The sequence below is a fragment of the Ictidomys tridecemlineatus genome, chromosome 8, assembly GCF_052094955.1.
Source record: "Ictidomys tridecemlineatus isolate mIctTri1 chromosome 8, mIctTri1.hap1, whole genome shotgun sequence".
NCBI lineage: Eukaryota > Metazoa > Chordata > Mammalia > Rodentia > Sciuridae > Ictidomys > Ictidomys tridecemlineatus.
This window is the reverse complement of record NC_135484.1, coordinates 95771848-95787443: the sequence shown is the minus strand read 5'-3', so window position 1 is coordinate 95787443 and position 15596 is coordinate 95771848. Positions and strand designations below refer to the sequence as shown.

General features: G+C 35.9%; 1 protein-coding gene across 5 annotated transcripts in view; it reads left to right on the top strand.

Annotated features, from left to right (window-relative positions):
* Positions 1-14554, top strand: part of Bend6 (BEN domain containing 6) — a 66238-nt gene extending 51684 nt beyond the window's left edge. For 3 of the 5 annotated variants that reach the window (XM_078019853.1, XM_021721799.3, XM_005318531.4), the window contains 4 exons: positions 350-570; positions 1951-2143; positions 3169-3304; positions 13296-14554. In XM_078019853.1, the coding sequence (XP_077875979.1) occupies positions 350-570; positions 1951-2143; positions 3169-3296 (542 nt within the window). In that variant the 3' untranslated portion in view covers positions 3297-3304; positions 13296-14554. Of the gene's footprint in view, positions 1-349; positions 571-1950; positions 2144-3168; positions 3305-3373; positions 5776-13058; positions 13236-13295 lie in introns of those variants that run through there. The other 2 variants (XR_013425087.1, XM_078019854.1) reach the window with 2 other exon arrangements.
* The last annotated feature ends 1042 nt before the right edge of the window (positions 14555-15596 follow it).

Here is a 15596-nt window from a genome sequence, read left to right as displayed (position 1 = left end):
ATTGATAATAGAATCAGACACATCTCCAAATGACAGATTCAACACCTTCAAATATAGAAAAAAAGAATCAACTTTTTAAGTATCAACTTTTTAGCTTCAAAGTAATACATACACACTTAAATACAATGACCAAATGTTTTAAAATTGATTTATTATTATTAAACAATTATCAAGTTATTTAATAATAAAAAATCAATGTTTCACCCTCCCCACTATGTTTATTTACCAAAGGTAGAAAATTTTGACAATTTATTCCTCATAGTTCTGTGCACATATACAGAATAAAAACATGTAAATATGCACCCTTATGAACATGTTTGTAAAATGCTACTTTCTCTTGCCATTGCAGTGTTACCACAAGCAGTCACCCAGTTTGAAGAATTGGTTAGCATGGCGGAAACCTTGCTTAAGGGTGGAGGGACCATGTCCACATCTGCATCCACTCTCTGGAGAGCAACAAATAATTCCTCACCAGATTCATTTGCCTCAACAGGCAGTAATTCCAATTCTAATTCTAGTTCACCAGTTTCCTTGAAAGCTGAGGAGGAGCATCATCCTGAAGAGAAGCAGGTCAGATGGAATACTTGCCCTATCGTTCTCTGGAAAATAGTTAAATGCAAAAATTAAAATAAAGGCAGAAATGATCATTGTTGTGTCAGATAAGATTTTAGGTAAGTTTAGGACATAACCTTAATATTCTTATTATATTGAACTATTTTATCTATGAAATGAAAATTAATTTCTGAAAGCAAATACCCAGTGTAAAAGACTAAAGACAAATTGTAGAAAAATGATCAAGTTTTTAAGCTATTACATTCTAAAACCAATAACTGGAGGATACTTAGGCATCAACAGTTATAAAATTTTATATAATTGAGAGAAGATAAATTTCAGCCTCTGTGCACTGGAGGATCACAATTCCTTTTTTATTTTTTATTTTTTTTTTGCAGTTTCTCTTAATAAAAAATCAGAAACCAAAAAAGATAAGGTTTTGTTAAAATCTCAGATCAGCCTTGGAAATTATGTCTTCAAAGGGGATAATGAAATATTAACAATCTAACATTCAGAATATTTGAGTCACAGTATACCAATTTCCTATTGCTATGTAACAGATTACCACAATTTAGTGACTTCAAATAACATAAATTTAGTATCTCATATTTTTGTAGGTCCAAAATCTGGAACAGGCTTCACTGAACTAAAATCAGAGGTCAGCAGGAACATTCCTGAAGACTGTAAAGGAGAATCTGTTTCCTGTTCATTTGTGTTGCAGGACTTAGTTTCTTGTATGTAGAACTGAATTTCCCATTTTCTTGCTGGCTCTAAACTAAAGGCCATTCCCATAGCTAGAGGCAATCACAACCCTTGGGGTCATGGCCCACTTCTCCTGCCTACAGAGCCAGCCATGACACATAAGTCTCTCTTTCTATCTTTCCTCCTTTTTGTGTCTCCCTTTTCTGACCCACTCTTCTGCCTCCCTCTTCTGTTTTTAAGTACTTGTATGAGTAGATTAAGCTCACACGAGCAATCCAGGATAATTTCCCACCACAAAGTACTTACCTTTAATCTCATTTTACAAAATTGCTTTTGTACTGTGAGGTAATATAGTCACAGTACAGGGATTAGGCTGTGATCTTCAGAGACCATTATTCTGCTTACCACACTTGGTATGTAGTGCTGAGGATAGGATTGATCCTTGGAGCACCAAATCCAGATTACATGACAAGAATTTACATGAACCCTGGAACAAATATCTCATAAATACTGAGAATTATCTCAAAGATAACATTAAGCTCTAACCTCTGAAGTGTAAAGCATATATTAAAGTATAATATGTCACCTTAAATAATGTTGATATTGTTTGCTGGCACATCTTAATTAGTAATATATTTCTCCAGATACCATTTTTCTTTTTCTAACTTCAACTATTTCATTTTCTTACTTTTTTAGTTCAAGATTGAAAAATGGCAGATTGCCCGTTGTAATAAGAGCAAGCCTCAGAAGTTTATTAATGATTTAATGCAAGTACTTTACACAAACGAATACATGGCCACACATAGCCTGACAGGGGCAAAATCCTCTACTTCAAGGGACAAAGCCGTAAAACCAGCTATGAATCAGAATGAAGTTCAAGAAATCATAGGTGATAATATCATTACATTATATTGTCACACAAATTTGAAATTGTGTTACCATTCAAGGTCAAGTTATTCTTTCATGGTCCTTTTTATTTTGTTTCAAATTTATTGCTCTATGAAAGAAAAATTTTAGAATAGTATAATGCTTTCATTAAACATGGAAAAATTTATGGAAAATTTTCATTAAAATGGTTATTAAAATAAAACTGAAGGTCATATGACCAAAAAGTTTGAATTAATAACATTTGTGGCTTCTCCCTGCCCCCCCACCCCCATTTTCAAAAATAAAAAAGTTTAAAATAAAATTTCAATAACAATTTCCATTTTTCTCTTTCTTGGTTATATCCTTCATCTTTTATTCTAGAAAGATGAAGGTTAATTTGACTATACTATTTGTGGTTTTTAAATTAATGAACCTTCTAACATATAATCATCTAGATTATTTTAAAAAATAAATATATATATTTTTTGCAATCATCCAACAAATTTAGAGAGTCTCTGAATCCTAGTTCTATGTATGTCATTTCTTAGCTGGAAAAAGATAATTTGGAATCTAGTTGTTTCAACTGATGTTAGGAATGGATAAAAATAAATACCTAACATTATGGAGCAAAAAGATTTCAGGTTGGAAGTAAGGAGCAGGGTTATAGTTGAATGGTGCCATAGGAAGACAAAAGTATATTCTGCTTTTACAATATGGACCTTCTGGGGCTGGGGTTGTGGCTCAGTAGCAGAGTGCTTGCCTCACACATGTGAGGCACTGGGTTCCATCCTCAGCACCACATAAAAAAAAATAAACAAAGATATTTGTGTCCATGTATAATTTAAAAAAACAGACAATATGAACCCTCTGTTATCTCTTGTTTTGTTTTGAAAACAAAATCATTTAAATACCTCATGGGAATTGGGATACTTTTGTAAAATGGAGACAAAATTACAATGTAGGATGTTTAATGTTTTGCCTCAGTTTGTGCTTTAAGATCCAAAAGTCTCATAAAGTGTTTTGGGGTGTTATTGTTGTCTTTTACAGGAGTAACAAAACAGTTATTTCCCAATACGGATGATGTTTCAATTAGGAGAATGATAGGGCAAAAACTAAACAACTGTACCAAGAAGCCAAGTTTAAGCAAAAATCTTAACTCTCAGGATATTAAGTAGATCTTTTGGTAAGTTTTTACATCTTCACAATCCTTTCAATGTGACAATAAAATGTGCTCTTTTTATCTCTGAAACAGCATTTTCCAGATACTCCACTGGAGAGTACTCTTTTCCTCCTCTTTTTTGCTTTCACACCATGAGGTAAGAGCTTGCTCCGCCACACGCCCTCACCACAAGCCCAAAGGCAACCAGACCAAAACATCATGGACTGAGACCCCCAAAACTGGGAGCCAAAATAAAGCTATTCTTTTCGTAAACTGATTATCTTGGATATTTGTTGTAATAATAGAAAACTAACTAACATGCTCTCCATTATTTTGATGGGAAATATGTATGATCATGTGATTAATAGCTTCATTGAGGTATATGTAGGTAACACACAAGAGTAAGATTCACACGTTTGGAAGATGTCCCTTCTCCCTGCCCCCCCACCCCCATTTTTGAAAATATTTTCAATTGTAGATGGACACAACACCTTTATTTTGTTTATTCAGGGTTTTTTTTTTTTTTAATGTGGTGCTGGGGATCCGACCAGTGCCTCATGCATGTTAGGCAAGGGCTCTACCACTGAGCCCCAGCCCCAGCCCTCCCCCTACTTTCTTCACTTCTCTTTGACTTCTATTTTGTCTGTTTTCTGACTAACTGGAGTCACCATCAACACTATTTTATTTGTCTGCATTTCTTCTGACCAGGTTTTAAGTGGGACATGGAGTTATATATGTAGTGCAGCAACTTCCTCCACTGTCTACCCATTGCTGTCACTACCAACTTCCTCAAGGGTCCTTCATCTGTTTTGTTATACAAGTAAGGCCAGCTCCATTGAGAGCCAACAAGAGTCTCTCTTCCTTAAAAAAAAAATACTACTTACAATAACTGCAGTGAGATTCTTCCTGTTGGCTCACACATACCGGAGACTGACTTCACAAGTTATAAAAGATAAGGATATCTGGATCCTTTTTCTCCCCATGGGATTATAAATTTCAGTAGATTGTGAATCTCATAACTTTCCAATTATGAAATAATTTCATAAATGTGCCCTAGAACTTCTCATTTTGACATGAGACAAGCCAGATATCCTGAATATATTCAGGGTAATATTCAGAAATGTGACCTTTCTGAATGCTATGAAACTAGAACTCCAACTCATGAAGCTATCTTTTGGAGCACATTATTATATTTCTGAATTCCATAAGTCATTTTAATATCCTAAGCTCTGTCTTTTTTAATATCTTAGACTACCAAGGATAGTAACAAAACACATATCTGACTTTATCAGACAGCAGGGTATTGAAGAAATGAATATTAAAAGATTTTTATATCAGTTTTGCTTGTGCCTGCCAGTTATTAAGCCTCCTGACTATGGCATTAATTAAAATTGAAACAAAGGAAAAACCTTTTGCTTTGAACACAATATGTTCTTGCGCCTCTGGGCCTGAGCCTTGCTTTGTACTGACTGCCAGGTTACCTTGATTAGGAATGCATATTTTGAATTAGAAGTGGAGATTAACATAAATGCAAATTCTGTTTAATTTGGCAGATATCTTTAACTTAAAGTATAGCTAAATTCAACTTATATCCAAAGGACTGAAGAAAATATGCTACTGGGAAAGACATGGTCACATACAACCTTAATTTGTAAGTGCTTGATGAATTAGGCAGATACAGCACCACCTACTGGACTACTGCTGTATTTTTTCTTCCTTGGGTCATTGAACCCACAGGAACAAAAATGTGATACATTTATTCAGACAAACTATACTCCCACTCTGTCCTGTCACCAAAAAAATATTCCCTGGGAAAATGGCTTTCCTAGTATTGGTATTAGCAAGGCAAGAGGTACTGAAAAATCATGCAAATGTCTACAAATTCCTGTGCATCAAGAAGCCTAATGGTCCCCACCATGGTTCCTATGGTAGACTGTGTCCATGTCCCAGGACTAAGCTCAGGTCCTTGTTGGTGACTTATTTATTTATTTTTAGAGAGAGAGAAAGAATCTTTTTTGTTGTAGATGGACACAACACAATGCCTTTATTTTTATGTGGTGCTGAGAATCGAACCTGGGTCTCACCCGTGCTAGGGGAGCACTCTACCACTGAGCCACAATCCCAGCCCGGTTGTTGGTGATTTATGAATTAAAAGTCATTTTCTAGATACGGTTCATTTCTGTTGGAGTAAGAGCTAAATTCTGTCCCTCTCAATTTAAAAAAGTCTATTCTCCTATTCCTGTGATTGCCCTCAATTTGCCTCAGCTCTCACTTGCCAAGAGCTTGAAGTTATCAATCTTTCTGGCCTTTCTTTATTTCTTATAAGAACTGAAGAAAAATTTATTTATAAGAATTACAGAATATTAGGCTACCACCTGTTTTTTTTAATAAACAATGACTTTTTAATATTTATTTTTTGGTGTAGATGGACACAACACAATGCATTTTATTTTTATGTGGTGCTGAGGATCGAACCTGGGTCCTGCCCGTGCTAGGTGAGCACTCTACCTACTGCTGATCCACAACCCCAGCCCTACCACCTGTTTTTTTTTTTTTTTTAAGAGAGAGTGAGAGAGGAGAGAGAGAGTGAGAGAGAGAGAATTTTTAACATTTATTTTTTTTTTTTTAGTTCTTGGCGGATACAACATCTTTGTTGGTATGTGGTGCTGAGGATCGAACCCGGGCCGCACGCATGCCAGGCGAGCGCGCTACCGCTTGAGCCACATCCCCAGCCCCCCTACCACCTGTTTTTAAAAAATATTTTTTTAGTTATACATGGTCACAATATATTTGTTTATTTATTTTTATGTGATGCTGAGGATGGAACCCAGTGCCTCATGTGTGCAAGGCAAGCGTTCTGCCACTGAGGCACAACACTAGGCTACTATCTCTTAACTCAACCTACGAAGTGATCAACAGCCTTCTCCTGAAATGTCCAAAGCTACCTCAATGTTGATCATCTCAACATACTATGACGGAGCTGGGGAATTGGCTCAAGCCGTAGCACGCTCACCTGGCATGCGTACGGCCCGGGTTCAATCCTCAGCACCACATACAAACAAAGATGTTGTGTCCGCTGAAAACTAAAAAATAAATATTAAAAAATTCTCTCTCTCTCTCTCTCTCTCTCTCTCTCTCTCTCTCTCTCTCTCTCTCTCTCTCTTTCTCTAAAAAAACAAAAAAAACCCATACTATCACATATGCATATATTATTGCTTAGAGCTAATCTAACATAGTGGCACTCACATAGCAGGTAGGCAGGCTATTTTGCCCCTTTCCTTTCTCTCATCAGGGGATATTTGGAAGTGTCTTGAAGATTGTTCTGGTTGTCACAACTGGGTAGTACTACTGGCATCTGGTGAACAGAAGTCAGGAAGAGTCGATTTTGCCATCTTGGGTCCAAAGGCAGTTTGGAGGCAAAATTCTTTCTTCCCCGTGGGACTTCGGTGGTTTCTCTTAAGCCCCTCTTAAGAGTAGGGAAGGCAATCTGCTTTGTTCAAATGACTGATATGTTAATCTCATCTAAAAATATCTTCAAAGCAATATCTAGGCTGTCATTTGACCAGACAATTTACACCATGGTTGACACATGAAATTAACCATCATTACTAATGTGTTAGGGAAGGAAAGTCAGGTTTGAAAGGCTGTTGCACCTTTTAATAACAGTGAACTTTGTAAAGTCACATGACTTCTCTAAACTTCAATTAAAACAGGGGTAATAGTACCATATATCTCAGATCCAGGACTTCTGGAACCTGAATCTTAATTGAATTTGCAGAGTCCTCTTTAAGGGAAGGAATGCAAAGTATGAATACATAATTGGTTCCAGCTCCATATATTAATTTAGAAGAAAAATAAATCATGAAAACTACATTGTTAGGTGTTAACACATTTCTCAGATATCACATATATATAATGTAGAGAAAGTGACATCATATTTTTTTATTGGTTGTTCAAAACATTACAAAGCTCTTGACATATCATATTTTATACATTTGATTCAAGTGGGTTATGAACTCCCATTTTTACTCCGTATACAGATTGCAGAATCATATCGGTTACACATCCACATTTTTACATATTGCCATACTAGTGACTGTTGTATTCTGCTATCTTTCCTATTCTCTACTATCCCCCCTCCCCTCCCCTCCCTTCTTCTCTCTCTATCCCATCTACTGTAATTCATTTCTCTCCTTTGATTTTTTTCCCTTTCCCCTCACATCCTCTTATATGTAATTTTGTATAACAATGAGGGTCTCCTTCCATTTCCATGCAATTTCCCTTTTCTCTCCCTTTCCGTCCCACCTCTAGTCCCTGTTTAATGTTAATCTTTTTCTCACGTTCTTCCTCCTTGCTCTGTTTTTAGTTGCTCTCATTATATCAAAGAAGACATTTGGCATTTGTTTTTTAGGGATTGGCTAGCTTCACTTAGCATAATCTGCTCTAATGCTATCCATTTCCCTGCAAATTCCATGATTTTGTCATTTTTTAGTGCTGAGTAATACTCCATTGTGTATAAATGCCACATTTTTTAATCCATTCATCTATTGAAGGGCATCTAAGTTGGTTCCACAGTCTAGCTATTTTGAATTGTGCTGCTATGAACATCTATGTAGCAGTATCCCTATAGTACGCTCTTTTAAGGTCTTCAGGGAATAGTCCAAGAAGGGCAATAGCTAGGTCAAATGGTGGTTCCATTCCCAGCTTTCCCAGGAATCTCCATACTGCTTTCCAAATTGGCCGCACCAATTTGCAGTTCCACCAGCAATGTACAAGTGTACCCTTTTCTCCACATCCTCGCCAGCACTTGTTGTTGTTTGACTTCATAGTGGCTGCCAATCTTACTGGAGTGAGATGGTATCTTAGGGTGGTTTTGATTTGCATTTCTCTGACTGCTAGAGATGGTGAGCATTTTTTCATGTACTTGTTGATTGATTGTATATCCTCCTCTGAAAAGTGTCTGTTCAGGTCCTTGGCCCATTTGTTGATTGGGTTATTTGTTTTCTTATTGCTTAATTTTTTGAGTTCTTTGTATACTCTGGATATTAGGGCTCTCTCTGAAGTGTGAGGAGTAAAGATTTGTTCCCAGGATGTAGACTCCCTATTTACCTCTCTTATTGTTTCTCTTGCTGAGAAAAAACTTTTTAGTTTGAGTAAGTCCCATTTGTTGATTCTAGATGTTAACTCTTGGGCTACGAGCGTCCTATTAAGGAATTTGGAGCCCGACCCCACAATAGGTAGATCGGAGCCAACTTTTTCTTCTATCAGACGCACAGTCTCTGATTTGATATCAAGCTCCTTGATCCATTTTGAGTTAACTTTTGTGCATGGCAAGAGAAGGGGATTCAGTTTCATTTTATTGCATAAGGATTTCCAGTTTTCCCAACACCATTTGTTGAAGATGCTATCCTTCCTCCATTGCATGCTTTTAGCCCCTTTATCAAATATAAGATAGTTGTAATTTTGTGGATTGGTTTCTGTGTCTTCTATTCTGTACCATTGGTCCACCCGCCTGTTTTGGTACCAGTACCATGCTGTTTTTGTTACTATTGCTCTGTAATATAGTTTGAAACCTGGTATCACTATACCTCCTGATTCACACTTCCTGCTTAGAATTGCTTTTGCTATTCTGGGTCTTTTATTTTTCCATATGAATTTCATGATTGCTTTATCTATTTCTACAAGAAATGCCATTGGGATTTTGATTGGCATTGCATTGAACCTATAGAGAACTTTTGGTAATATCGCCATTTTGATGATGTTAGTTCTGCCTATCCATGAACAGGGTATATTTTTCCATCTTCTAAGATCTTCTTCTATTTCTCTCTTTAGGGTTCTGTAGTTTTCATTGTATAAATCTTTCACCTCTTTTGTTAGGTTGATTCCCAAGTATTTTTTTTTTGAGGATATTGTGAATGGGGTGGTTTTCCTCATTTCCAGTTGAGAAGTTTTGTTGCTGATATACAGAAATGCCTTTGATTTATGCATGTTGATTTTATATCCTGCCACTTTGCTGAATTCATTTATTAGCTCTAGTAGTTTCTTTGTAGACCCTTTTGGGTCTTCTAGGTATAGGATCATATCATTCGCAAATAGTGATAATTTAAGTTCTTTTTTTCCTATTTTTATGCCTTTAATTTCTTTCGTTTGTCTAATTGCTCTGGCCAGTGTTTTGAGAACTATGTTGAATAGAAGTGGTGAGAGAGGGCATCCCTGTTTTGTTCCAGATTTTAGAGGGAATGCCTTCAGTTTTTCTCCATTTAGAATGATGCTAGCCTGAGGCTCAGCATATATAGCTTTTACAATGTTGAGGTAAGTTCCTGTTATCCCTAGTTTTTCTAGTGTTTTGAACATAAAGGGATGCTGTACTTTGTCGAATGCTTTTTCTGCATCTATCAAGATGATCATATGGTTCTTATCTTTAAGTCTATTGATGTGGTGAATAACGTTTATTGATTTCCGTATATTGAACCAGCCTTGCATCCCAGGGATGAATCCTACTTGATCATGGTGCACGATCTTTTTGATATGTTTTTGTATCCAATTTGCCAGAATTTTATTGAGGATTTCTGCATCTAAATTCATTAGGGATATTGGTCTGTAGTTTTCTTTCTTTGAGGTGTCTTTATCTGGTTTGGGAATCAGGGTGATATTGGCCTCATAAAATGAATTTAGAAGTTCTCCCTCTTTTTTCTATCTCCTGAAATAGATTGTAGAGTATTGGTATTAGTTCTTCTTTAAAGTTCTTGTAAAACTCTGCTGTATATCCACCCGGTCCAGGGCTTTTCTTGGTCTTTTGATGGCTTCTTCTATTTCCTCACTTGATATTGGTCTGTTTAGGTTGTTTATATTATCCTGACTCAATCTGGGTAGTTCATATGTCTTAAGGAATTTATCGATGCCTTCACTATCTTCTATTTTATTAGAGTATAGGGTTTCAAAATAATTTCTAATTATCTTCTGTATTTCTGAATTGTCTGTTGTGATGTTGCCTTTTTCATCCTGTAAGCTAGTAATTTGGGTTCTCTCTCTTCTTCTCTTTGTTAGCATGGCTAGTGGTCTATCAATCTTATTTATTTTTTCAAAGAACCAACTTTTAGTTTTGTCAATTTTTTCGATTGTTTCTTTTGTTTTGATTTCATTGATTTCAGCTCTAATTTTAATTATTTCTTGCCTTCTACTGTATTTGCTGCTGATTTGTTCTTCTTTTTCTAAGGCTTTGAGGTGTAGTGTGAGTTCATTTATTTGTTGGCTTTTCCTTCTTTTAAGGAATAAACTCCATGAAATGAATTTTCCTCTTAGTATTGCTTTCATAGTGTCCCAGAGATTTCGATACGTTGTGTCTGAGAATTTTTTAATTTCCTCTTTGATGTCTTCTGTAACCCTTTGTTCATTCAGTAGCATATTGTTTAATCTCCATGTGAATGACATCATATTAACAGCTGTACAATATCCTACTTTATTTAGTTGTGTACACACTGATTGCCTCTTCTTTTTAAAATTTTTTTATAGTTGTAATTAGATAGCATGCCTTTATTTTATGTTTATTTTTATGTGGTGCTGTCTCCACGAGCTAGGCAAGCACTCTGCCACTGAGCTACACCCCAAGCCCTGCCTATTCTTTTATTGTCTCTGCATTTGATGAGAATCTTGTAATGGCATTTTCTGTAGGAGGAATAGAAAAAAATTATTTAGACTATTCTCTAAATATTTTATGGAAATTTGCTTTCTATTTTTCTCTTTGACAATTTTCTTTTACTGAGGTTTCTTTTACATTGTCAATTCTTTGTTAGTAATATGTAATTTTTAGGATTGTTGTAAAATTTGGAGAAACTTTGCCAGGCATGGTGGCACACATCTCTTACCCCAGTGACTTAAGAGACTGAGCCAGGAGGACTGCAAGTTCAAAGCCAGCCCCAGCAACTTAATGAGGCCCTAAGTAACTTAGAGAGACCCTGTCTCCAAATAAATGGGGAGATGTGGCTCAGTGGTTAAGTGCCCCTGGGTTAAAAAAAATGGGGGAACCTCTTTTGAGTCTCTTTCATATCTAAATCAGAAGATGTCAGGTCTTTTCGGGTCTTCTCTGAATGCCTGCTCTTAAATGTTCTCTGAATTAACCATATTCAGAATATTCCTAGAATACATACCAAACTGAGATGACCAACAAAAATGTAACTATATGTGGATGAAATTGCAAAGCACATAAAATGCATACTGGTCAACCCTTTATTAATGGTCATTTATTTTATTAAGATCAAAGAAATGATTACTGCTGCTCCATAATTACAATAAGAGAACAAATTATCACTAAGAGACAGTTGAAATGGAAAGAGCCAGCTGTCTAAACTGGTTGTGGTTGAAATATCTTATTTTTGCAAACTTAACAAAATACAGTCATGCGACAGGTAATGTTGTTTCTGGTCAATATTCCCTGGGAAAATGACTTTCCTACTATTGGTATTAGCAAGGCAAGAGGTCCTGAAAAATCATGCAAATGTCTACAAATTCCTGTGCATCCAGAAGCCTAGTGATGGACTGAATATACAACAGTGGTCCCTTAAGATTATAATGGAGCTGAAAATTTCACAGTGATGTTTTGGCCATCATAACACATCACCAATGTTTTTGTGGTGACATCAGTTTAAACAAACATATTTGGTTGCTGGTTATATAAAAGCAAGATACATATAATTATGCACAGTGTATAATGCTTGGTGATAAGTAACTGTTATCAATTTCTTTACTTACTATATCATAGTATTTATAATTAGATGGCACTCTTTCTACTTATTAAAAAAAGTTTATCATAAAACAGTATGCAATATTATGACAGCAGTAGTCTCATTCACTCCCTTGATTGGATTGATTTCTCTTGTGCTAGATGTAGTCTAGTGTTGCTTTGTTCATCCTGGCCCTTGGGGCAATAGGCTATACCACTTTTACACTATACAGCTTATGTGCATAGGCTCCACCATCTTGGTTTGTTTGAGTATGACAAAAATGTCTAACTATGCATTTCTCAGAACACGTCCAGTTCTTAAATGACAGTGTGACTGTATATAAACACATAAAGATACTGATAGGGCCTCTTTATTGAAGGTACCCAGGCAAGTAAGCTTTCTAAGTGTCATAGTAATTCTGCCTCTAACCTTGCTCATTTGACTCTTCTGTGTTTTGAATGAGGTAAAGCAGGTCTGGAAAACTGCCAGACACTTAATAAGCAGTAAATAAGCATTATTGAACAACAACAGAATTGTGAATAATATTTTTAAGATGGTTGATTACTTTGCATATGGGGTATAATTTTTGAAATTTACCTATTTTGGGGTCTTTTAAAATTTACTTAATAAAAAGTTTTTTAAAAGTCACTTCAGGGCTGGGGATATGGCTTAGTTGGTTAGAGTTCTTGCCTCGCATGCACAAGGCCCTGGGTTCAATCCTCAGCACCACCACCAAAAAAAAAAAAAAAAAAAAAAAAAGTCACTTCAGATAAAAATTAATGTGAAATACTTTAACCATTTTCTGTGCTGAAATTTTATTGCACAAAATAAAATAATCACTAATACACTTTACTAGTAATAGTTCTTATCAACAATTTGTATTTTTAAAAATATTTTTAGTTGTAGATAATACAATACCTTTGTTATTTAGTTTTTTTATGTGCTGCTAGGGAATAAATCCAGTGACTCACATGTGCTAGGCAAGCTCTCTACCACTGAGCCCCAGCCCCAGCCCAACAATCTGTATTTTTTTTTTAATATTTATTTTTTTTTTTTAGTTCTCGGCCGACACAACATCTTTGTTGGTATGTGGTGCTGAGGATCGAACCTGGGCCACACGCATGCCAGGCGAGGGCGCTACCGCTTGAGCCACATCCCCAGCCCCAACAATCTGTATTTTAAACACAAATTTGTAATAGATATAAAAATAAATAATTCATACAATTCTTAAAGTACTATAAAGCCTGTAACACAAATTTTCCCTCTTTTTTTTTTTGATATTTTCTTTTTTATAGGTATGACAGGTATCTGAAGCAAAGCACCTTCAGTTTTAAGACTAACATTGGACTAGAGAATTTGCAACCTCCCTGGCAGTGAGCATAGAGAGATATGTGCAGTGACAGGCTATAAGTCATCTGTAACATCGCTGGACTCTCCTGATGGAGTAAGAAGCTTGCTGAAGAAGCTGCATGTCAATTCCACCCTGAATACCAGTGATGCATCAAACCAGAGAAATTCTACCAGTCAAATAAGCATGCAGTATGGTTTCTTTGGAAATATGCATTTCCCTATTCCCAAATACTTCTCTGTACAGCTGAGCAGGATAGTCAGAGCTCTTACATTAGCAACAAAACTTCAATCCCTCAGATCAGTCATTGTCCTAACAAAACATTGTATATTTATAATTACCAGTGACTCTCCATTATAGGTTTTGGATCTTTAGCATAAGCACATGTTTGGAAAAGTAAACAGAAATCATCAACGTTCACAAAGAGGAGAATGGCAAAGTGAGCCTGCACTCTAGTAGCCTGTCAAACCAAGTAATAATGTTTCAGAAATAATATTATTCTGTTATCTAAAAATGCATAAAAAAGGAATCTGGGGAAAACAAGAACAGCCAAACCTTTTTAACAGTAAACTATTCTACCACACTCCTGAAAAACAAATGAGCCCAAGATTTTATGTGTGTGTGTATGTGTGTGTGTGTCAAAACAGTGTATCAATCTCCAATATAATCTTTGAGTTTGCTTAGCTGATATGCTTCTTTTTATTGTCCAAAATAAGCTAAGTACAGATGTCTAAAACATCCATACCACCTAAAACATCCTATATAAGATATAACATCATATGTGTTTGATTCGTTATATTGCTACACTGCTTCGTTTTAACTGGTTTGTTTTCATGGTAGCAAAGGAAAAATTAATTGAAAAACATCAATATGGGTTTGATAATCACACAAAAAAGACAAGTGCCATTCTGTAAAAAATCAACAAAAGACAACGTTCTTCAAGAGGCTTCTCACTTGATGTCAGGTTGTCACAGATGACCACTCTGCAAGGTACAGCTGTGCTTCTTCAGTGTACACAGTCATGTTTAAACTTGGAAAAGAGGATGCTACAATAGTTACAAAGTTCTGTATCATGGACCCAGGGAACATTCCATAAATGTTGCTTGATAACCATGTGGTTGTACAAAATAAAGTTCTTAAGAAAATGACTTACATAACATTTGCTACTTTTAATTAAACATAAATAAATCCTATTGAAAAGAGAAATGGCATTTTCTTATTTGTTTACTAATGTATAAAATTCAGAGAAATTTCTTTTTCTAAGCATATGGCCTCTTCACTGAGGTATTACCTTTATAATCTGACTCTCTGGTTATGGTTTGTTTGTCTTGAGTCACACTATATAGGAGATATAGATAATGTCCAAGAAGGTAAATATATTTAATATTTTCATTGAAAAAATGGTAATCTTACTAATCTTATATTATTTCTTCTTTTAAAAAGCCTACTTGATAATATGCCAGGTTTCTGTTCTCTCGACTAAAAGGCTCAGGGGTCACTCCAGTTGAAGTGGGCTACTTGGGCTGCACAAAATAATCACACAAGAGACACAAATACCTTTTTCTTTGGCGTCGCTGTGACGGCTCCTCTGACCTTAAGGGTTCACAGGAAGAGAGAGAGAGCACTGCATGTGCTGACCCCTTTTATTGAGGAGAAGCTATTCAAATGAGGCAAGGGGTCAGGTTTCAGGGGGCTGAGTCTATCTTCATGATGTCTACTGTCAGCAGGCTGACTGACATCTGGGTAGATCACATCCAAGGGCACAGTAAGAGAAGGGTACACACACAAGGCACTTCCATGGAAGATTCTATCCTAAACAGAGCAAGGGGTTATATTACAAAGGAACAGGTGAGCGTAGCTTCACCCATATGGGGCTGTAGGAAGACACACCTCATGGAACCCTAGAAGATCGGGGCAGTCTAGCAGCATGGGTGCCTAACGCCACATTACCCAGCAGGGGAATTAACTTAGTCACATGGGAGGTTAGTCTCCCACAATAATAGAAGTATTGTCTACTAAAGGTAAATAAAATTGCCTTTGCAAAACATAACCATATTATTCAAACATAATTTGTATGGTCATTATTTTGATATATATTGATGTCTTTAGAGATAAGAGAATAAATGTATTTTTTAAATTCAGCTTTGTACATTGGTCCTTAATGAATTCGAAAATCATAAAACCCAAAGCAGAATCTCAGAAAGTCATGTATACATATGTATGTGTATATATGTGTTTTCACATTTAT